Here is a 23,825-nt window from a genome sequence, read left to right as displayed (position 1 = left end):
AAGTCCCTTTCACCTGAGTTTATTATCACCTTATACGTAATGTTTCCAGCCATCGCACGTACGGTGATCATACAGTGAGATAAAAGGGAGTTCCTCAGTGTGTGGACTTTATTAAATCTGTTTGTCAAAATGCAGTGTACGCAGTCGACGTGTTTCCTGTGTGTTACAGACTGCATCTGAAGCTCTCGCTCAAGCAGTATCACATCGAAACACGTCGCCTGTGTGCCTTTAATGTGCTTCATTTATACCCTGTTTGAACAAACTAAACGTTGTCCTTTTGAATTCAATTGATTTCCCACCATTCCCTTTGTCATTCAGTATTTTGATTTTTTTTAATTTTTTTTGAGAACCGAATTACTAAATATAACCCTTCAGATGAAGAACCATGTAATTGTGTTTTGAAACTCTCTGACCACTAAACTTGCAGTTGTATAGTAGGAATACCATGTGTACTAGGGGTGTAAAGGTACACGTATCCGTACCGAACCGTTTCAGTGTGTACCATACCGTACCGAACGAATACATATGTTAACCACTAACGACCGCTAACGACCGAGGTTTATTTTATTTATTCAGATAATGGTTGAAGACACACAGGCCATACAAGCTCTAATCTGTGATGTCGTCGTGTGAACATTTCTGGAGCTGCAGAATATAGCGAGGCTGAATTTGTGGACACAGCGGTAGGTTAATATTAATACCCAGGGGGATGTATGTGTGCATTTCCTCAAGGTTTCTACATGGTCTCATTCAGTCCAAATGACCATTCAAACGGTCTTTTATTGTCATGCAGTAAATAGCAGCTGGTATAGTTGGCTCTTTGAATCACAGCTTTGCATAATCGATTCCAAATGTTTTAAATATATATATTGTGAATTCGGTTTGGTTACTTATTTTTAGGGATGTCCGATATTATCGGCCGATATCGGCATTAAAATGTGATATCGGAAAATATCTGTATCGGTTTTCAAAAAAAATATATATTTTTTTACATTTCTATAACCTTTATTTACCAAGGCAAGCAAGTAAGAACAAATTCTGATTTTATTTATTGTCAAAAGTATGCATAATGTTGTGTTAATTCCACAACAAGAGATATATTTAATGTTAACCCTGCATATATCGGTATCGGTTGATATCGGTATCGGAAATTAAGAGTTGGAAAATATCGGTATCGGTAAAAAAGCCAATATCGAGCATCCCTACTTATTTTTCCTTTTAGCTTTGAACAAAGAGTTGGTATCATAAGATTACAAGGGTGTGTCCTGCACTCTGATTGTAGTGTTGTTGTTGTGCCCATCAGTGAGTCAACGACAAAATATATCATGACAGCAAATGTAAGAGAACAAATGCATTTATTACAAAATGGTGGGAATTTGTAAAAAGTTGAACAACACCACAAAAGGAGTTGCAAGATACAACGACACAGAAGGGAAAATGAAGTGTCTGTTTTTGTAACGGCGTGTCTCGTCTGTTGACATTCTAAATAACTGTGACCTAGGGGGCAAATTAACACTCTACCGCCATGAGATACAAACGTACAATACAAAGACAAAGCTGAAACTTAGAGATTTAATGAGACAATAAGCATTTCAATTTGAAAAAACGTAAAATAAAAAGTGTCAAGAGCCCAAGAGAAAGTACAAGCATGACCGTTAAATTGTCTAGACGGGTGTCTCAAACATCTTCTTCCTGTCAGCCTTGTCTTCAATGTTCTTACGCCAGTCACCCGCTGCCTCTGCAGGCTGTATGACAGATAGATAATTGACGTGTCAAGAAGGGTCAGACATTTTGGATTTTTTCACACCTGCTTTGCCTCCGTTGTTATATCTCAACCTGTACACCTGCGACAGCTCCACCCCGTCGGGATGTTTCGTGAGTCTCTTACCTCCTCTTTGACCTCCTTCTTCACTTGTTTCAGGTTGGCCCTCAGGTCCATGTTCACTGTGTGCTTGGAGCCCAGCAGAGCTTTGAGCATGTCGTCGGCGGACATGCGTACTTTCTTCAGAGCGGGCTTCTTCACGCCAGCCAGCTCAACCACTTTGATCTTCAGGTCCTCGATCTGGGAAGTCGTGGAGGTTGAGGTTGAACAACAACAGTGCACGCCGGTTTACACTCGATGATGAAATACAATATTATTTGTGTTGCGTTATGACGGGGATCTTACCTCTTTGTTTCCCTTTCCCACCTTGGATTCGTGGTCGTACCTTTCCTCATCAATTCTGTCAAGGATTGCGTGCAACTTTTTGCATGTTTCCTGTCGTGAACAGAAATATCATTCACAAGTTATGCCTATATATAATCCACCCAGTGTCTTATTTGGAATTGTTAGCGTCAGCAAAAACTTAAAATAATATATATACATATATTTTAAAGGTTGAATCTGTAATACCGTCAAATAGTGACCTTTAGGCAAAATTCTGATAGGATAGTGGGGTGTTGCTATACGGCTCTGCCAGGAGAGGTCTGGAGAAATTCACACTATAATACGTTATAATAGACACTATTATTTCACTGTTGTGGGCAGATGAGACTTATATGGTGGGGACAAGAAGTAGGAATCAATTCATGGTCCTATTTTATTAGATGGAATTTGTACAGTATGTACGCCGTCAAGTGTTGGAGGGGTCATTTTTACCACTTTCCGACATGTTTATTATACAAATATGAGGGAAGTACTTTTTGTCAATGTATTGGTATGCATTGGTACACAGCTGTACAATACATCAGGTAACGGAGCAAAAATATTATTTGTATATGAAAATATGGAATAATGGAATAAGATATGAAAATAAATATGGAATAAAATAATGATTATGAATCTACTGTATAATGTGCTATAAAGCACCTTGTGTAATGTAATATTAGACAAAAAAATTCATGTCAGCATAATGTTAGCTATTATTTTCACTGAGAAAATGTTATACAGCATTCATTACTCAGTATTTAAAAAAAAACAGTTGCATTTTCAATATTGTTATTGTCTAGTAAGCAAAGGCCTCAATTTAGCAGACAATGTCAATATAGACGAATTTCAACTTTTTATCAGTAACTGACAGGAAATAAACATGCTGTTCCCCTAGCAACCTGTTCAGCAAGAACCAATCAGCGATACCAACTGAGTCACGTGACTAAGTTGCCCCGGACCTGCGCGAGCTGCTGCGCTAAAAGATAATACGACGGGGCTCTATGGAGAAACCATGACACTCCCCTGACTAACAGTATAATGGAGCTCTATGGAGAAACCATGACACTCCCCTGACTAACAGTATAATGGAGCTCTATGGAGAAACCATGACACTCCCCTGACTGACAGTATAATGGAGCTCTATGGAGAAACCATGGCACTCCCCTGACTAACAGTATAATAGAGCTCTATGGAGAAACCATGACACTCCCCTGACTAACAGTATAATGGAGCTCTATGGAGAAACAATGACACTCCCCTGACTAACAGTATAATGGAGCTCTATGGAGAAACCATGACACTCCCCTGACTAACAGTATAATGGAGCTCTATGGAGAAACCATGGCACTCCCCTGACTAACAGTATAATAGAGCTCTATGGAGAAACCATGACACTCCCCTGACTAACAGTATAATGGAGCTCTATGGCGAAACCATGACACTCCCCTGACTAACAGTATAATGGAGCTCTATGGAGAAACCATGACACTCCCCTGACTAACAGTATAATGGAGCTCTATGGAGAAACCATGACACTCCCCTGACTAACAGTATAATGGAGCTCTATGGAGAAACCATGACACTCCCCTGAATAACAGTATAATGGAGCTCTATGGAGAAACCATGACACTCCCCTGACTAACAGTATAATGGAGCTCTATGGAGAAACCATGACACTCCCCTGACTAACAGTATAATGGAGCTCTATGGAGAAACCATGACACTCCTCTGACTAACAGTATAATGCAGCTCTATGGAGAAACCATGACACTCCCCTGACTAACAGTATAATGGAGCTCTATGGCGAAACCATGACACTACCCTGACTAACAGTATAATGGAGCTCTATGGAGAAACCATGACATAATGGAGCTGTATGGAGAAACCATGACACTCCCCTGACTAACAGTATAATGGAGCTCTATGGAGAAACCATGACACTCCCCTGAATAACAGTATAATGGAGCTCTATGGAGAAACCATGACACTCCCCTGACTAACAGTATAATGGAGCTCTATGGAGAAACCATGACACTCCCCTGACTAACAGTATAATGGAGCTCTATGGAGAAACCATGACACTCCTCTGACTAACAGTATAATGCAGCTCTATGGAGAAACCATGACACTCCCCTGACTAACAGTATAATGGAGCTCTATGGCGAAACCATGACACTACCCTGACTAACAGTATAATGGAGCTCTATGGAGAAACCATGACATAATGGAGCTGTATGGAGAAACCATGACACTCCCCTGACTAACAGTATAATGGAGCTCTATGGAGAAACCATGGCACTCCCCTGACTAACAGTATAATGGAGCTCTATGGAGAAACCATGACACTCCCCTGACTAACAGTATAATGGAGCTCTATGGCGAAACCATGACACTCCCCTGACTAACAGTATAATGGAGCTCTATGGAGAAACTATGACACTCCCCTGACTAACAGTATAATGGAGCTCTATGGAGAAACCATGACACTCCCCTGACTAACAGTATAATGGAGCTCTATGGATAAACCATGACACTCCCCTGAATAACAGTATAATGGAGCTCTATGGAGAAACCATGACACTCCCCTGACTAACAGTATAATGGAGCTCTATGGATAAACCATGACACTCCCCTGAATAACAGTATAATGGAGCTCTATGGAGAAACCATGACACTCCCCTGACTAACAGTATAATGGAGCTCTATGGAGAAACCATGACACTCCCCTGACTAACAGTATAATGGAGCTCTATGGAGAAACCATGACACTCCTCTGACTAACAGTATAATGCAGCTCTATGGAGAAACCATGACACTCCCCTGACTAACAGTATAATGGAGCTCTATGGCGAAACCATGACACTACCCTGACTAACAGTATAATGGAGCTCTATGGAGAAACCATGACATAATGGAGCTGTATGGAGAAACCATGACACTCCCCTGACTAACAGTATAATGGAGCTCTATGGAGAAACCATGCCACTCCCCTGACTAACAGTATAATGGAGCTATATGGAGAAACCATGACACTCCCCTGACTAACAGTATAATGCAGCTCTATGGAGAAACCATGACACTCCCCTGACTAACAGTATAATGGAGCTCTATGGAGAAACCATGGCACTCCCCTGACTAACAGTATAATGGAGCTCTATGGAGAAACCATGACACTCCCCTGACTAACAGTATAATGCAGCTCTATGGAGAAACCATGACACTCCCCTGACTAACAGTATAATGGAGCTCTATGGAGAAACCATGGCACTCCCCTGACTAACAGTATAATGGAGCTCTATGGAGAAACCATGATACTCCCCTGACTAACAGTATAATGGAGCTCTATGGAGAAACCATGACACTCCCCTGACTACCAGTATAATGGAGCTCTATGGAGAAACCATGACACTCCCCTGACTAACAGTATAATGGAGCTCTATGGAGAAGCCATGACACTCCCCTGACTAACAGTATAATGGGGCTCTATGGAGAAACCATGACACTCCCCTGACTAACAGTATAATGGGGCTCTATGGAGAAACCATGACACTCCCCTGACTAACAGTATAATGGAGCTCTATGGAGAAACCATGACACTCCCCTGACTAACAGTATAATGGAGCTCTATGGAGAAACCATGACACGCCCCTGACTAACAGTATAATGGAGCTCTATGGAGAAACCATGACACTCCCCTGACTAACAGTATAATGGAGCTCTATGGAGAAACCATGACACTCCCCTGACTAACAGTATAATGGAGCTCTATGGAGAAACCATGACACTCCCCTGACTAACAGTATAATGCAGCTCTATGGAGAAACCATGACACTCCCCTGACTAACAGTATAATGGAGCTCTATGGAGAAACCATGACACTCCCCTGACTAACAGTATAATGGAGCTCTATGGAGAAACCATGACACTACAAGTTGTTTCAAACTAAAACGGCTGGATGTCATTTTGCCAAATCAGCAGCATGGCTGTGAGTGCGAGTCTTTCACCTTTTACATATCTAGCGTTGGCCTGGCTCGATTGTTTAGATCGCTAGCTAGCATGGCTAACAAATGCAAATATATTGTAGTCTGCCCCGCTGTTCTGCTCCGGTGATGCGCGCGCACACTGAGTCTGACGTATACAGCGAACAGGTCTATACATCATCTACACATCTTGTGTTGGACCCATGCTCTTCACATACATCAAAAGTAAACAAAAACAAAGGTAGGAGTGTCACCATGAGGGCGGCCTGGTCCCCGCTGTGGCCGGGGTTGGGGCAGTTCTCCTCCATGTAGGCGGCCTTGCTGACGATCAGGTCCTTCTTCTCCTGAGCGATCATCCCGGCTGCGACCGACAGGACCAGACTCTGGAGGCCAAGAGGGACAATCACTGAGTGTTGATCCATCTGGGATCTGTTTTCATTTTGACATTAGGCTCCTCACATTTTTTACCCATTTGATTTGATTTGATTTTAAATTCTTATTTTCGAAGATTCGAACATGTAAATAAATACAAACAATATCAAATCAAAACAAATCATTGATCTCAAGAAATGAAAAAAAAATTATAATAAACAAAAGCAAAACATAACTAAATGTACATGTTCGAAAAGGAGTAGCAAGAAGTATACACTTACAGTATTTAATCCTACCCCTTTTCCACAACTCAAATGAGTGTACTAATTTAAAACCTTACAAAACAAATATATATAAATATATGCAAAACAAAAAACTAAAATTATATATGTAAAACATGAAAGAAACCAAATAAAAATGTAAACACCCGTGAATATCAAGACCCTTCCTCATCCCTGTACCTCGTGAACATCATTTCCTTATAATTCAGTTTGAATTGTCTCATATTTGGACAAGCGGGAATCGAACTGGGAACCTCCGGATTATACCAGACGACTGCTTTTACCTCCCGAGCCACTGTCGCCCCCTAGTGTATATAGTCGTGCATTCACCGTGTGAATAATAGTCGAGTCCCAGTATAACTTGTGACTTTGTCGTCACAACATCTTACAGCTGATTCTAGAGCAAGAGACAGTTGATGGGACGATTTTCATGAAGTGGGATTTATTTTTTGTTGAATAAGATTGAAGCCATAACTGAATTTCCGTTTCCAGAGATATTTTGTGGAGCAGAACAAACACGCTGTTCTTCTCCCAGATGTTACTCTTCTAGTCGAGCATCTGTAATGCTCTTGAGAATGCTGACAAAGAGGCCATTCATGATGAATTGAAAATGGGGGACCCTGATGTAAACAAGACAAACGTCTTTCTCTGGTCTGCATCCCCTTAACAATTGTGTGTATTGAGCCGTACTGTATTGTACCCATTCTGCAATCTGTTAATAAAAATTTCAATCAATCAATCAATCAATCAATCAATCAATCAATCAATCAATCAATCAATCAATCAATCAATCAGCCCAGGATGCCTGAATACTATGGGCAGCCGAAGAGTGTTTCCGCATCTCTGATTGGCCAGGTCATTTCTGGTCATGTGACATGTACGCCCAATCGTGGGACAGCAAGTTTCTACACTGGTTAGGCTCAGGCGCTCGTTCGAAGTCGGTTAAGGTTAGAGTTTGTCTTGTCTTAGAGCGTGGCGATAGAACGCCTGCCCTGATTCCGACGGTTAAGCTTAGGCACTCTTTCGAAGTTGGTTATGGTTAGAGTTTGTCTTATAGCATGGCGATAGAACGCCAGGTATAGTTTGCAGGCTGTTAGACCCGGAAATAGGCGCAGAACTTGCTGTCCCACGATTGGCGCACATGTCACATGACCTGGCCAATCAGAGCGCAAAACTCGAACGCGGAAGCACTGTTCGGCTGCCCAAAGTGACGCCCCCAGGATCAACAGCTCTGTCTCTAAATACAGTTTGAGAGTTTATAGCCATGTAGTACTTGAGGCAACCAATAGGGGGAGACCAGGGGCAATTGAAACCGTTTTGGATGTTCACACAGTTACCTGAAGACTGTGACCCACTGTCACCTGCGTTTATATGTAAACACTGAGCGGAACGTGTTGCTCACTGTGCCTTGTACACATTATATTGATCTATTTTTACTAGGGATGCTCCATATTAGCTTTTTAACCAATACCGATATACCGATATTGTCCAACTCTTAATTTCCGATACAGATATCAACCGATATCGATATATGCAAGGTCCCCCCCCCCCCCCCAAAACTGAATAATTTCAGGTAATTAACATTACATATCTCTTGTTATGCATACTTTGACAATAAATAAAATAATAATTTGTTCTTACTTGCTTGCCTGGGTAAATAAAGGTTAAATAAATGTAAAAAAAAATATATATATATATTTTTTTGAAAACCGATACCGATATTTTCCGATATCACATTTTTATGCCAATATTGGCCGATAATATCGGACATCCCTAATTTTTTCCTTTTTTCTAGCACTCGCTTGTATTTAAATATGTTTAAGTTAAGTATTGTGTGATTTTGTGTGAAGGGCGGACTAGCAAAGTAAGATTTTCATTGTATGGCAAACTGTCTGTTTAACTGTGACATGACAATAAACAATGTTGAATCTTGAATTTATATAAGGAACCTTTATGTAGGGCAATTGCATCTGTTTTGTCATTAATTCAGTTTTGTCAGTAACTATTTACATCTCACATTGTGGTCACAATATTGATTCTAAAACAACATGTCAAATGTTACAATACATTTTGCCCTCACATGCAGGGGCAAGTGTAATATCTTCATTCAAATGTTGTAGTAACATTAGATTACATTAGTTAACATGTTCCTAAAGGCAATGGATGCTGCTAAGATTATTAGTCTAGCTTCATTCTGAAGGCATTAACCCTTTCACTACCACACTACCAACGGGTTAACCCTTTCACTGCGACAATACAGAAGGTTAACCCTTTCACTGCAAAACGACAAAGGGTTAACCCTTTCACTACCACACTACAGAAGGTTAACCCTTTCACTACCACACTACAGGCGATTAAATTCGTTTTTCGTTTTTAAATATGTTTTTAGTCAAACATTTCCTGAATTACAATTATAGAATAAAGTTAGTGTCTCCTCAAAGAGATTTGTGGCCTAATCTCCTATATGTTGAGGGCAATTGCATTGATTACTAGGTTATAATACCATATTGATTCATACCTCATGGTGTAATAGATTTATGTTATATCTATAAAACTCATGTACCTTTCTTTTACGAGATATGTAAACGAATATGTATTGTTTTTTTTATAAATAATGCACTATAGCATTATCCGCATTATACCACTGTTGGGGGCAATTGTATAAGTAACACTGATTAGAACGTCATCACCCTTGACCAAGATATCAATTGTAAGTGCTGTAAGTGCATAAATATTCTATATTCATAATTCATTGATTAATGATTGATTTCTTAATTTCATGTATAAATGTCATGGTCCCAGTAATAGTTAGATAAATAATGTGATGCAGAAATAATTTGATGTGAAAAGCTAAATTCATTGGTCAACACCACTGCCACACGACAGAAGGTTAGCCCTTTACTATCACACAACCGACGGCGATGCTCCATCATTAGCATCATTAGCTCCGCAAATTCATTGTGTGGCAGTGAAAAGGGTTAACCTTCTGTAGTGGCGCAGTGAAAGGGTTAACCCTTTGGCATTGTCGCAGTGAAAGGGTTAACCCTTTGGTAGTGTGGTAGTGAAAGGGTTAACCCTTTGGTAGTGTGGTAGTGAAAGGGTTAAGTTAAGTCACCGTGGTGAGAGAGCAAAGGGTTTTTTAACCCTTTCACTGCCACACGACAGAAGGTTAGCCCTTTACTATCACACAACCGACGGCAATGCTCCATCATTAGCATCATTAGCTCCGCATTTGCGCACAAAGTCTCGCGAGAGTATATGTCACATTTAACCGTGGAAGTGACAGAGCTGGCGCGCGCTCTGATGGACGTCAGGTGATCTTCCCAACGCCACACGGACACGGGTCGGTTCTTTATAAACGGGCGTTTATTATCTCGGGCTCATCATCACACCTCCTCGTCCCTCTCACGCCGCGAGAAGAACTATATTTATTGAATGAACACACGGTACAAATGCATCAGTCATTAAATACAACGGCGCTTAGCTCGCGAATGAAACAAAGTGCATTTACGGAAAAAAGAAATAAAATGCCTCGTTGGCCGCTTGTCAAGAAAAGAGGTTCTTGAGTCCTTGTCCTATGAAATACCTTTGACGGGTCTTTGCTTCAACTTCAGACGTCCATAAAATGTCGTTTATTAAAACTTGGCGAGCAGCGTTTCACACCTGCTCACCTGACGTCCATCAGAGCGCGCGCCCGCTCTGTCACTTCCGCGGTTAAATGTGACATACTCTCGCGAGACTTTGTGCCTTATCACGTTTAACTGGTGTTGACCAATGAATTTAGCTTTTCACATCAAATTATTTATGCATCACATTATTTATCTAATTATTACTTTATACATGGAAATAAGAAATCAATCATTAATCAATGAATTATGAATCAATCACTATGAATTGAAAATGGGGGACCCTGATGTAAACAAGACGAAAGTCTTTCTCTGGTCTGCATCCCCTTAACAATTGTGTGTGTTGAGCCGTACTGTATTGTACCCATTCTGCAATCTGTTAAATAAAGTTTTCATTCATTCATTCATTCATGAATATAGAATATTTATGCAACAGCACTGACATCAATGTTTAGACAGTTCGATGATTTAGAGAGAGGAGAGCATACCTGATTCATATTCATAAAATATCAAGACAGCGAGAGGAAAATAAGGTTGACGTAAAAAAGAAAAACACTTCCATACCCTAAAAATAGATCATTGTAAAAGACAAATGACATGATGGGAGGATAAGACGTCAGTTTGACCTTTGGTGAGACAACAGACACCATCAAGGAGCGGACAAGAGACAAGAGACACCATCAAGGAGCGGACAAGAGACAACAGACACCATCAAGGAGCGGACAAGAGACAAGAGACACCATCAAGGAGCGGACAAGAGACAACAGACACCATCAAGGAGCGGACAAGAGACAAGAGACACCATCAAGGAGCGGACAAGAGACAAGAGACACCATCAAGGAGCGGACAAGAGACAAGAGACACCATCAAGGAGCGGACAAGAGACAAGAGACACCATCAAGGAGCGGACAAGAGACAAGAGACACCATCAAGGAGCGGACAAGAGACAAGAGACACCATCAAGGAGCGGACAAGAGACAAGAGACACCATCAAGGAGCGGACAAGAGACAAGAGACAAGAGACACCATCAAGGAGTGGGTCCAGAGTGAGTTACACACTTCTTGTTTTGGTTTGGTGCACATGCAGGTGTTGCCCCCGGTCTCGCCTAATGTGATTCAAATCAAATCAAATCAAATTTTACATACACGTCTTCTTTAAACAAGTCAAGCAGAAACATCACAATAAATCAAGAACAAAACAAAAACACCATAAAGTCCAAAAACAAATGCAAAATGAATGCAACACTCCCAGACATACCCCACGCGAAGGTAAGGAAAAACTCACTAAAACCTAGCAATAGGAAAAAATGGACCACAGGCAGTGTGGAGGAGAGAAACCTTAGAAGGGCCGTTCAAGGGGGGATCTCCCTTCTTAGATGTCGGTGATGGTAGTGTTGCAGTAAAACAGGGGAGACAGTTGGTAGGCATGCACTCATATGTGTAATGAAACACAGATGCGATAGCAACTGAACATTTTGAAAGATAAAAATAGAGCTGAGCTCAAGCATGCATCAGCATAACCACGCAGAGCGGTTTAGTATGCGTGAATAGAATAGAATAGAAATACTTTAATCATCCCAAGGGAAATTTGACACTACAGGTCGCTCACAGTCACAGTAAACATTTAGGTAGACAAACAAATCACGAATAAGAACAACAAAAGATGGCCTAAGAATAAGGAATACAATAAGCCTAATAATAATAAGCCTAATAATAATAATAATAATAATAATAATAATAATAATAATAATAATAATAATAATAATAATAATAATAATAAGATCAGATAAAGTACGGTCCGGGATTCACATTTCCTATGTAATGTATGTACATTCTAATATAAATATACAGTAAAAATAGACAGAGATCTACATTAAGTGTACTGTAAGTGTAATATTGACAATGTTGTTTTGAAAGTAAAAGTAGATGGTAACTGTCACTCAGTGCTCAGTGATGCATCGTAAAGATATAAAGATATCCTTCTTCATATTATTACCACGTAGCATAACACACTGCCTCTTTAATCGCCGTTGACGCTTTTCAGCGTCATTCCCCGCCATGCTTATTCTGCCGATGACGCTGTACAGCGTCATTGATATCAATATTTCAAAAATCTGTGATCGAAATCATATTTCTCCCCCGGAGACATTATATGTACTGGTGAGCCCCTGTCAACTCTCTAACGGTTCAAGAGCGCCATCTGGTGGCCGATCGGCAGATCGCCCAGGGCATAAACAGGGAAGTGGACGCTGGTGCTCATTTCAATTTGGTCCGACCACTCGCTATAGGTCCCGGGACTCGAGCTCGACACAATGGATATCGATCCGTTGCCAATAACTCGATAAACAACATGATTTGGACGTATATACTATTATACAACCTGGAAATGGATCGGGTATTTCTATATCCCATAATAGAAAAAATTCTGTTCCACGCTCATCTCCCAACGGCGCGAGGAAGCTACGGTGAGTTTCAGCGTTATTTTGTAATGTCTTCTATACTAACTGCTCCAATGATCATATCACCCACACTAGATGAATGATATAACGTTGCCCACGGAATTATAAACGACCCCCCGCCCATCCGGTCAACATCAGATCATACGTAGTAACTTCTAGAACCACGTCCAGTTGACATTTTTTATCTTGCGCCGATTGCTATCAAACTGTATTTCATCATCAATATAATGCATTTGGAGCTATAAATCACGTTCTGGAGAAAGCTGCAGAAAACGATAAAAACATACTTATACTTTAGACCGTATTTTAGTATGAATATGTGAATGAAAAAGTATAACGTTGCTACACCCTGAACAATAGATATAGGACTTTGAATGGGCCATATTAATGTCAATTTAGCAATACAATTTAAAAAGTTATAGCCCTGCAAAGAAGGGGAACTTCTCCATATTAAATAGGGCTGGCGAGGGATGGTAAATTATGAATTTAACCCCGGCGATCAAAGGGTTAATAAAGAAATAATGCCTCTTCGATAAAGAAATAATGCCTCTTTAATAAAGAAATAATGCCTCTTTGATAAATAAATAATGCCTCTTTGATAAAGAAATAATGCCTCTTTAATAAAGAAATAATATATATATTTTTTTAAATGTGACACGTGTGCAAGTTAGCAAAGGATGCCTGTAGAACCACACTTGTACCTCAGGGCCAAAGCACACTATAGGGGTGTTGTTGTTGTTGTTCCCTTTTCAGCCACCAGGAGGTGCAAGGAATCGTCTCACACTCTCAGAAGTTGCTCTCACTCACATTTCAGCAATGGTCATCATTTTAGGGTAAACACAAATGAAGTGATTGCAGAGTCGCATTACATACCTTCAGAGCGTGCCTACGGCTCGAGTTCATCTTTTTACTGTAACAAGTGGTGGATTAGAGGCACTAGTTAGCATCATAACAGAATTAGATATACCAAATGCAACATGTAAATATCATTTTTTTTTTTTTTTTTTTTTCAAATCTTTTTTTTTTAACTTTTTTCTTTTTACATAACATATAACAAGACATACCAGAACACAATAATAAATAATATAAAGAATAAATGAAGGAGTAAATAAAATTAAAACATATATAATAATAATAATAATAATAATGTAAATATCAATACAAATTTTAAATAAATGTGATTTTATAAAACACCAACAAGTCTGTCTACTTTAACTCTATAGCCATTACAGTCAATAGCAAATAAAAATAAATAATAATAATAATAAATACTTACTCAGACATCTTTGATGTTTCTGTGCTGCACAACCTGTTGACGGACAAGAAGAGGACAGTTTGAGACGCGGTGCTTTGAGGACGCGTCTGATTTAGATTAATGGCTGCTTAGATATCATTTCATTTGAAACTTTTATTTATTCTCAAATGAATCACTGGGAGCAATGCAGACACTCCTTGGGAATATGATCTATTTCATGTTTGATGATGAGATCTGAGTCGAGTACAGACAGATCTAATTTTGGAGACAGGACTCCAATGTGTCAACAATGTGTGTAAGTAACTTTACAGATGTTCAACAAAAAACATCTTTGGACACAAGGAGGTATAATATCGCCAAAGGAATGCAAGTTCTTAAGTATTCTGGTGTGCAGTTACAATATTAGTCAAACAAATTATAGCCAAATACCTCTGACAACACTTCACAAACATAAATGTGTTTTACACTCTTAAAACAATGAAAAAGATAATATGCAATCATGATGGTTCATAACAAGAAAAAAACAGGTATTAGGATTATTTTAATACATTTAAGTACATTTCATCTTTCAATGAATTGTTTTTATATGAGTCAAACTCAGACTTCTCAACTCTCCCATTCAGACAAATAATAATAATAATAATAATAATAATAATAATAATAATAATAATAATAATAATAATAATAATAATAATAATAATAATAATAATAATAATAATAATAATAATAATAATAATAATAATAATAATAATAATAATAATAATAATAATAACTTTATTTGTATAGCACGTTTCATACAGAAATTGCAGTTCAAAGTGCTTCACAACAGTAAAAAATACAGGCATAAGCAAGCATAAACATTTTTATACAAAAAGATAGAGGTAGCAAGGTAAGGTAAATCACAGTTTTTCAGTAATACAGATAAATGCTCTGATAATATAGTGGTCTTCAAGACGGATCATCCAGTAATCTCAACCAGTTCAGCACAAATTAATAACCTTCAACGGCAAAGTAACCAAAGCGGAGACTGAATTTAAATCAATAACATTAATGTAGCCCTTTTTTCTTATTAAAAACACAGCATGTAAGCCCAAGGAGGGGTCGGTGACAGCTGTCCTCGTAGCTCAAACTCAAGTAATCCCCTCCAGCCGTATACTTGCTGACTTGGATCACATTTCCATCTCCTTCGTTGCTTATTAACGAGCTCAGAAGCCATGCGTTCTGTCACCTGCCACACAAGTCAAGAATAGACCTTTAAATCACCACTAACTAACTACGTGCACATCATCTCACTACAGCCTTTGTCTCACTATTCTATCTCACTAGTTCCAACCAAAGTGTGCAAAAAGAGGGGGAGAAAAAAGTCTAATAATCTCACCTATATGAACAGAGAGATGAGGAGGGTGGCTCGCGGGGAATACACTGGCTGGTCGCAGCAAAAAGGATCCACACAGAGTTTTATATGGGGGTCAGATTAGGATTGGGGGGTTCCTGTTTATGGATGGGACAAACCCCCCTGACCAATGGGCCAGCAAGCTCCTGAAATAACATCACCCCCTCCTGAGTCATCTCATGAATTAACCATCTTTGATGGGGAGCTTGATCAGATATCTCCTTATGACGCAGCAGGGCTGCAAAGGGGAGGAAAGTTGGGGGGGTTTGTCACATTAAACCACGACAGGGGCTCTTAACACTCGAGCAGAAGACGCCAAACGTCCGTTTTCAAAAACACTGAGACGAGAGGAATGAAACTCATCGTCTTAAATCAAATCAAATCAAATCAAATGTATTTGTGAAAAGCCCGAAATCACAAGGTAATTCCCCCCCATGTCAAGAAGAAACATCACAATAAATCAAGAACAAAAAATCCACCATAAAATCCAATATGCGACACTCCCAGACATTCCCCAACAAAGGTAAGGAAAAAGTCTCTTATGTAATCTGGTGGAATGTTCATTTATGATGAAAAGGCGTGAGACATGAGGCCAAAACACGGACAGTCTGCCACAGATTATGGGGTACTATATCTTTGCTTGCATCTTTAACGACAGTATTATATTATATTAAGATAAACAGCTGCTGGAGGAACCTGCAACCTAACATTTCAAGTGACTGCAAGTAAGTAAGTAAGTAAGTAAGTAAGTAAGTAAGTAAGTAAGTAAGTAAGTAAGTAAGTAAGTAAGTAAGTAAGTAAGTAAGTAAGTAAGTAAGTAAGTAAGTAAGTAAGTAAGTAAGTAAGTAAGTAAGTAAGTAAGTAAGTAAGTAAGTAAGTAAGTAAGTAAGTAAGGGCTCAAATCCACTTCAAGTAAAGTGCGGGCGAGTACAGTTCAAGTTGATTTGATTTGATTTGATGTTTTTTATTTTCGTGTCTTACATACAGGTGTATGCCCAGCCCGTATGGGCTTACAAGACACATAAACAATAAGTATATAATAGTATACTTGACCAATTACTTGGCAAATGACATATAGACCAAGATGGCCACAAGAAAAAGAAAATACAATAAAACGTAATATAACACAAGCTGTACGCAATGTATATAAACAAAGAAACAAGAGGAATTCAAATACAATTATATAGGATACAGTGTGTTTTGTCTCAAGTGCCATGCTTTCTCCAAAAATCCTGCAAAACTGAAGATGTCCTCCACAAAAAAACAACTCAACATACAACTCTCAGACTGCCGAAACAAATCCGGATTTACAAATTGAATTGTCTCAAACAAAGCCCTCCTCAAGTCGGTGTACAAAGGGCAATAAAAAACAAAATGATATTCATCCTCCACCACTCCCAGATCACACAGAACACACAACCGCTCCTCCTCAGGTTTACCCTGGAATCTACCCACTTCCACAGCCAGCGGCAGGGTGCCAGACCTCAACTGGGCACACAGAGACCTCCGTCTTCTCTTTAAGTTTAACATTACATGAGGTTCAGTAAAATACTCATTTCTAATTACAACATATTTTCTAAGTTTAGGTTTTTTCCATATCTCCACCTTCCACTTATCCTGATGGATTGTTGATCATTTTGTTTTAATTATGTGAACCTTACACTGCAGATTGTTCATAAAAATCATACTTAAGTCAGTAGTACCCTTTCCTTGTGAACATGATGACGTTTAGTGTGCCGTCCATTGTGTTTATATATGATAACTTCCTTTGGGTCCATTGTGTTTATATATGATAACTTCCTTTGGGTCCATTGTGTTTATATATGATAACTTCCTTTGGGTCCATTGTGTTTATATATGATAACTTCCTTTGGGTCCATTGTGTTTATATATGATAACTTCCTTTGGGTCCATTGTGTTTATATATGATCACACAACCGACGGCGATGCTCCATCATTAGCATCATTAGCTCCACATTTGCGGAGCTAATGATGCTAATGATGGAGCATCGCCATCGGTTGTGTGATAGTAAAGGGCTAACCTTCTGTCGTGTGGCAGTGAAAGGGTTAAAAAACCCTTTGCTCTCTCACCACGGTGACTTAACTTAACCCTTTCACTACCACACTACCAAAGGGTTAACCCTTTCACTGTGCCACTACAGAAGGTTAACCCTTTTCACTGCCACACGATGAAGGGTTAACCCTTTCACAACCACACTACATAATGTTAACCCTTTCACTGCCACACTACCAAATGGTTAACCCTTTCACTGCGGCACTACAGAAGGTTAACCCTTTTCACTGCCACACAACAAAGGGTTAACCCTTTCACTACCACACTACAGAAAGTTAACCCTTTTCACAATCACACTACAGAAGGTTAACCCTTTCACAACCCCACTACAGAAGGTTAACCCTTTCACTGTCACACGATGAAGGGTTAACCCTTTCACAACCACACTACATAATGTTAACCCTTTCACTGCCACACTACCAAATGGTTAACCCTTTCACTGCGGCACTACAGAAGGTTAACCCTTTTCACTGCCACACAACAAAGGGTTAACCCTTTCACTACCACACTACAGAAGGTTAACCCTTTTCACAATCACACTACAGAAGGTTAACCCTTTCACAACCCCACTACAGAAGGTTAACCCTTTCACTGCCACACTACAGACGGTTAACCGAGGGTGGAATCTGTGAAACTGATCATTTCACATTGCGAAACTCCACGCTACGTGTTATCATTGTGTTAGTGATTGATTGATTGATTGATTGAAAAGTTTATTAACAGATTGCAGAATGGGTACAGTACAGTACAGCTCAATACATACAATTGTTAAGAGGATGCAGACCTGAGAAAGACTTTCGTCTTGTTTCCATCAGGGTCCCCCATTTTCAATTCATCATATGACACACATGACATACAGATAGACAGTACTGCTACATCTATACATTTATGACGTACCAGATTTTCAAATACAGTACTGTTTGTGATACTAAAAAAATCCAGAAGAAGAGTATATACATTTGACATAGAAACTGTGCATTGGGGGAGGTTGGGTAGGTGGGGTGGGGCTGTACATTGGAGGTGGGGGGGGGGGGGGGGGGGGGTTGGGTAGGGGGGGGGGGGGGGGGGACACTGTACATTGGAATACTGACATACATTTGACATGGAAACTGTACATTGGAGGAGGTTGGGTAGGTGGGGTGGGGTTGGGTGGGGCTGTACATTGGAATACTGACAAAGCCATGCTTGGTCTTTATTGTACAACTGGGTTAGGACATTTGTAGGGGCCAGTTTTGAATTGCAGTCTCCCGTAGGTGTTCTTTGAGAGTGTTTTTGAAGGTGGGTAGTGATTTACATTCCTTTACAGCTTTGGGTAGGGCGTTCCACATTGTTGTGGCATAATTGCGAAACGTGTTTAGTCCCTTGTTTGAGCCGAATCTGGGTTTTACATGATTTGTGGAGCTCCCTCTGGTGTTGTGATCGTGGTATTCACTGACCTTTGGGAAGTATTTTGACATGTACATGGGTACCTTGGTCGTGTAGTGTATCTTGTAGACCAGGCCCATAGCAAGTTGCTGTACTCTGTTGTCTACTCTAAGCCATCCTAGGTTGGCAAAGTGTGCAGGGGTGAGGTGGGTTCTAGGAGTCAGGTCAAGCAGTAGTCTGACTAGTTTGTTTTGAGATGTTTGTAATTTGGTTTTTAGTGCCTTTGAGGTGCTTTGGTACCATGAGGTGCAAGCATAGTCGTAGTACCCTTGAATGAGTGCTCCTGCCAGAGTCTTCAGGGTATTCTTGTTTACCAGGGAGGAGATCCGGTACAAGAATCGAGTTTGTTGATTGACTTTTTTTATTACATTGGATGCCATTTTGTCACAGGAAAGATTTGCCTCTAGGATGGAACCCAGGTAGGTAATTTCATCTTTCCTTGTGACAAAATTGTCACCCACTGTAACTGAGAAGCCGTCTGTTTTGCTGAGTTTGTTATTTGAACCGAAGAGAATGGACTCTGTTTTGCCCATGTGTAATGATAGTTTGTTGTCGGCGAGCCATATGCAGATTTTGCCTAGTTCTGAGCTGAGGGCTTTTTCAACCTGCAACTTGTTCTTGTCAGAGACCAGCAGGGCTGAGTCGTCCGCAAACAGGAACAAGTTGCAGTCACAAGCTGACGACATGTCATTTGCATAAATTAGGAACAGTAGTGGTCCTAGTATGCTTCCTTGTGGAACACCACAGTTCACTGTGAGGGGGGGGGGATAGGGTACCGTTTACCTCCACCATCTGTTCTTTCCCCTCCAGGTAGGATTGTATCCAGCTCACTGATAAACTATCAAAACCAATTGCTTTTAGCTTGTCAATCAGAATGGTGTGATTGACAGTGTCGAAGGCCTTTTGTAGGTCTAGCATGACCATGCCGCAGTATTTGCCCGCGTCCACCTCTTGCTTGATGTGGTCGTTCAAATAGAGAAGGCATGTGTCAGTGGAGTGGGATGTTCTGAAGCCAGATTGGAATTCGTAGATTAGATTTTTATCCGTAAGGTACTTTTCGACCTGTTCGTATACTATTTTTTCCATGACTTTCGAGATGGATGTAAGGATAGAAACAAGGCGGTAGTTGCCTGGGTTTAATTTGCTGCCCTTTTTGTGCAGGGGTGTTACTCTCGCTATTTTGAAGTCCTTGGGGACGTGTCCCTGTTTTATGGAGAGGTTTATTATGTGTGTGATGACTGGTGCAGGAGATGTGAGGAGGGCAGAGACACATTATCATTGTGTTGGTAGTGCAGGAGATGTGAGGAGGGCAGAGAGACATTATCATTGTGTTGGTGCAGGAGATGTGAGGAGGGCAGAGAGACACATTATCATTGTGTTAGTGGTGCAGGAGATGTGAGGAGGGCAGAGACACATTATCATTGTGTTAGTGGTGCAGGAGATGTGAGGAGGGCAGAGACACATTATCATTGTGTTAGTGGTGCAGGAGATGTGAGGAGGGCAGAGACACATTATCATTGTGTTAGTGGTGCAGGAGATGTGAGGAGGGCAGAGAGACATTATCATTGTGTTAGTGGTGCAGGAGATGTGAGGAGGGCAGAGAGACATTATCATTGTGTTGGTGGTGCAGGAGATGTGAGGAGGGCAGAGACACATTATCATTGTGTTAGTGGTGCAGGAGATGTGAGGAGGGCAGAGAGACACATTATCATTGTGTTGGTGCAGGAGATGTGAGGAGGGGCAGAGAGACATTATCATTGTGTTAGTGGTGCAGGAGATGTGAGGAGGGCAGAGACACATTATCATTGTGTTAGTGGTGCAGGAGATGTGAGGAGGGCAGAGAGACATTATCATTGTGTTAGTAACACTAGTATCTCTCTCAGATAGGTGACATCATGTTAGTGTAACACTAGTATATCTAAAACTATATCTATAACCTAAAAAATGAACGAACTAAAACGAAAACACAAAAAAAAAAACGCAAAAAAATGAACGAACTAAAACGAAAACGGAAAAAAAACGCAAAAAAATGAACGAACTAGAACGAGAAAATGCAAAAAAACGAACAAAAAAAACGCAAAAAAATTTACTAACTAAAACAAAACGAAAAAAAAGTACGCAAAAAAAAGAACAAACTAAAAAGGAAACGCAAAAAAAAGAATGCAAAAAAATTAACGAACTAAAACGAAAACGAACGCGAAAAAACAAACGGAAAAAAATAACGCAAAAAAAACGAACAAACTAAAACAAAAACGCAAAAAAACAAACAAACTAAAACAAAAACAAACAGTCTTGATGCTACAGTCTTGATGCTACAGTCTTGATGCAAAAAAACGAACGAACTAAAACAAAAACGCAAAAAAACGAAAGCAAAAAAATTAACGAACTAAAACGAAAAATAAAAAACGCAAAAAAATTAACGAACTAAAACGAAAACAAAAAAACGCAAAAAAATTAACGAACGAAAACGAAAATGCAGAAAAAACGAACACAAAAAAAAAGAACTAAAACAAAAACTATCATTGTGTTAGTGGTGCAGGAGATGTGAGGAGGGCAGAGACACATTATCATTGTGTTAGTGGTGCAGGAGATGTGAGGAGGGCAGAGACACATTATCATTGTGTTAGTGGTGCAGGAGATGTGAGGAGGGCAGAGAGACATTATCATTGTGTTAGTGGTGCAGGAGATGTGAGGAGGGCAGAGAGACATTATCATTGTGTTAGTGGTGCAGGAGATGTGAGGAGGGCAGAGACACATTATCATTGTGTTGGTGGTGCAGGAGATGTGAGGAGGGCAGAGACACATTATCATTGTGTTAGTGGTGCAGGAGATGTGAGGAGGGCAGAGAGACATTATCATTGTGTTGGTAACACTAGTATCTCTCTCAGATAGGTGACATCATGTTAGTGTAACACTAGTATATCTAAAACTATATCTATAACCTAAAAAATGAACGAACTAAAACGAAAACGCAAAAAAAAAAACGCAAAAAATGAACGAACTAAAACGAAAACGGAAAAAAAACGCAAAAAAATTAACGAACTAGAACGAGAAAATGCAAAAAAACGAACAAAAAAACGCAAAAAAATTTACTAACTAAAACAAAACGAAAAAAAAGTACGCAAAAAAAAGAACAAACTAAAAAGGAAACGCAAAAAAAAGAACGCAAAAAAATTAACGAACTAAAACGAAAACGAACGCGAAAAAACAAACGGAAAAAAACAACGCAAAAAAAACGAACAAACTAAAACAAAAACGCAAAAAAACAAACAAACTAAAACGAAAACAAACAGTCTTGATGCTACAGTCTTGATGCTACAGTCTTGATGCAAAAAAACGAACGAACTAAAACAAAAACGCAAAAAAACGAAAGCAAAAAAATGAACGAACTAAAACGAAAAATAAAAACGCAAAAAAATGAACGAACTAAAACGAAAACAAAAAAACGCAAAAAAATTAACGAACGAAAACGAAAATGCAGAAAAAACGAACACAAAAAAAAAGAACTAAAACAAAAACTATCATTGTGTTAGTGGTGCAGGAGATGTGAGGAGGGCAGAGACACATTATCATTGTGTTAGTGGTGCAGGAGATGTGAGGAGGGCAGAGAGACATTATCATTGTGTTAGTGGTGCAGGAGATGTGAGGAGGGCAGAGACACATTATCATTGTGTTAGTGGTGCAGGAGATGTGAGGAGGGGCAGAGAGACATTATCATTGTGTTAGTGGTGCAGGAGATGTGAGGAGGGCAGAGAGACACATTATCATTGTGTTAGTGGTGCAGGAGATGTGAGGAGGGCAGAGACACATTATCATTGTGCTGGTGCAGGAGATGTGAGGAGGGGCAGAGAGACACATTATCATTGTGTTGGTGCAGGAGATGTGAGGAGGGCAGAGAGACATTATCATTGTGTTAGTGGTGCAGGAGATGTGAGGAGGGCAGAGACACATTATCATTGTGTTAGTGGTGCAGGAGATGTGGCACTAGGGGGGGAAAAAACTTCTGAGTCGTTTGTATGGAATTTCTCAAACCAATCACAATTCTAGGCCGGCGCTAAATAGAGTTCCCTCACCGCGAGGACGCAGCTCGCTAGCTTTAGGACTCGTTGTGGTTGTCGGCAATTGTTGCTTTGCAGACAACTTTAACAGGAACATAATAGTCTAGTGAGGTCAACGGGTCAACGGGTCTTCAGTTACTGCCTGCGAGCAGCACATGACCCACATGACTAACATGCATTTACTTTGAACTTGATTTCTCCAAACACTGCACACACAACTGATACTCGCAAACATAATATTAGCTATAGCGCACAGATGAGTACCCCACAATCAATAGCCTGTTACGGTCTCTGTACTTCTGCTATCAACGTATTTTCATCTGAATATCGTGATGAATTCACAAGAGGAGGAGGAAGCCGTTTCACCCCAAAGACCCAACACTTCCACCAGAAGACAAGCCCGCAGGCTGAGAACAACCCATCCGGGACGCGACAAACGTAACAAAAAGAGCAAACATAATTGCCCGTTCATCTGAAACTGCTAACAATGTGTGGCCACAGTGTCCTCGTGTGAAAGTGTGAAAATAGGTACAAAACGAGGTGTAATGCAAAGAGAGAGGGGGGGGGGGGGGGGGGGGGGGGGGCGGTTGGAACTTTGCCACGGGCTTATGAGCTAATGTTCCAAAACGAATATTTACCCAAGAAGCTCAGATATCTATCATCTATATATATATCAACTAATCACAGGCTAGCTTGGTTTGTGTTTCTCTTCAG

The 23,825-nt window shown here is 40.0% G+C and overlaps 1 protein-coding gene across 1 annotated transcript; it reads right to left on the bottom strand.

The window, feature by feature from the left end:
- Positions 1 to 1,558: 1,558 nt before the first annotated feature.
- LOC311245213 (troponin I, fast skeletal muscle-like) lies at positions 1,559 to 15,627 on the bottom strand. The gene is made up of 7 exons (XM_084335031.1): positions 15,540 to 15,627; positions 14,183 to 14,215; positions 13,780 to 13,816; positions 6,423 to 6,551; positions 2,168 to 2,257; positions 1,889 to 2,062; positions 1,559 to 1,745 (listed from the first exon to the last, which is right to left on the bottom strand). Exons 2-7 carry the CDS (start codon positions 14,188 to 14,190, stop codon positions 1,665 to 1,667), a joined length of 519 nt encoding a protein of 172 aa, XP_084191157.1. The 5' UTR covers positions 14,191 to 14,215; positions 15,540 to 15,627; the 3' UTR covers positions 1,559 to 1,664.
- Positions 15,628 to 23,825: the final 8,198 nt, after the last annotated feature.

The sequence above is a fragment of the Notolepis coatsorum genome, assembly GCF_963971535.1.
Source record: "Notolepis coatsorum genome assembly, chromosome: 18".
Taxonomy (NCBI): domain Eukaryota; kingdom Metazoa; phylum Chordata; class Actinopteri; order Aulopiformes; family Paralepididae; genus Notolepis; species Notolepis coatsorum.
The sequence above is the reverse complement of the archived record's forward strand: the minus strand, read 5'-3'. Positions and strand labels throughout refer to the sequence as shown.

Coding starts and splice junctions, on each gene's coding strand:
- LOC311245213 (XM_084335031.1), bottom strand. Junction 2,258..6,422: donor GGGACCAGGCCGCCCTCATG/GTGACACTCCTA, acceptor TGTTCACGACAG/GAAACATGCAAAAAGTTGCA. Junction 1,746..1,888: donor AGAAGGAGGTCAAAGAGGAG/GTAAGAGACTCA, acceptor TCTGTCATACAG/CCTGCAGAGGCAGCGGGTGA.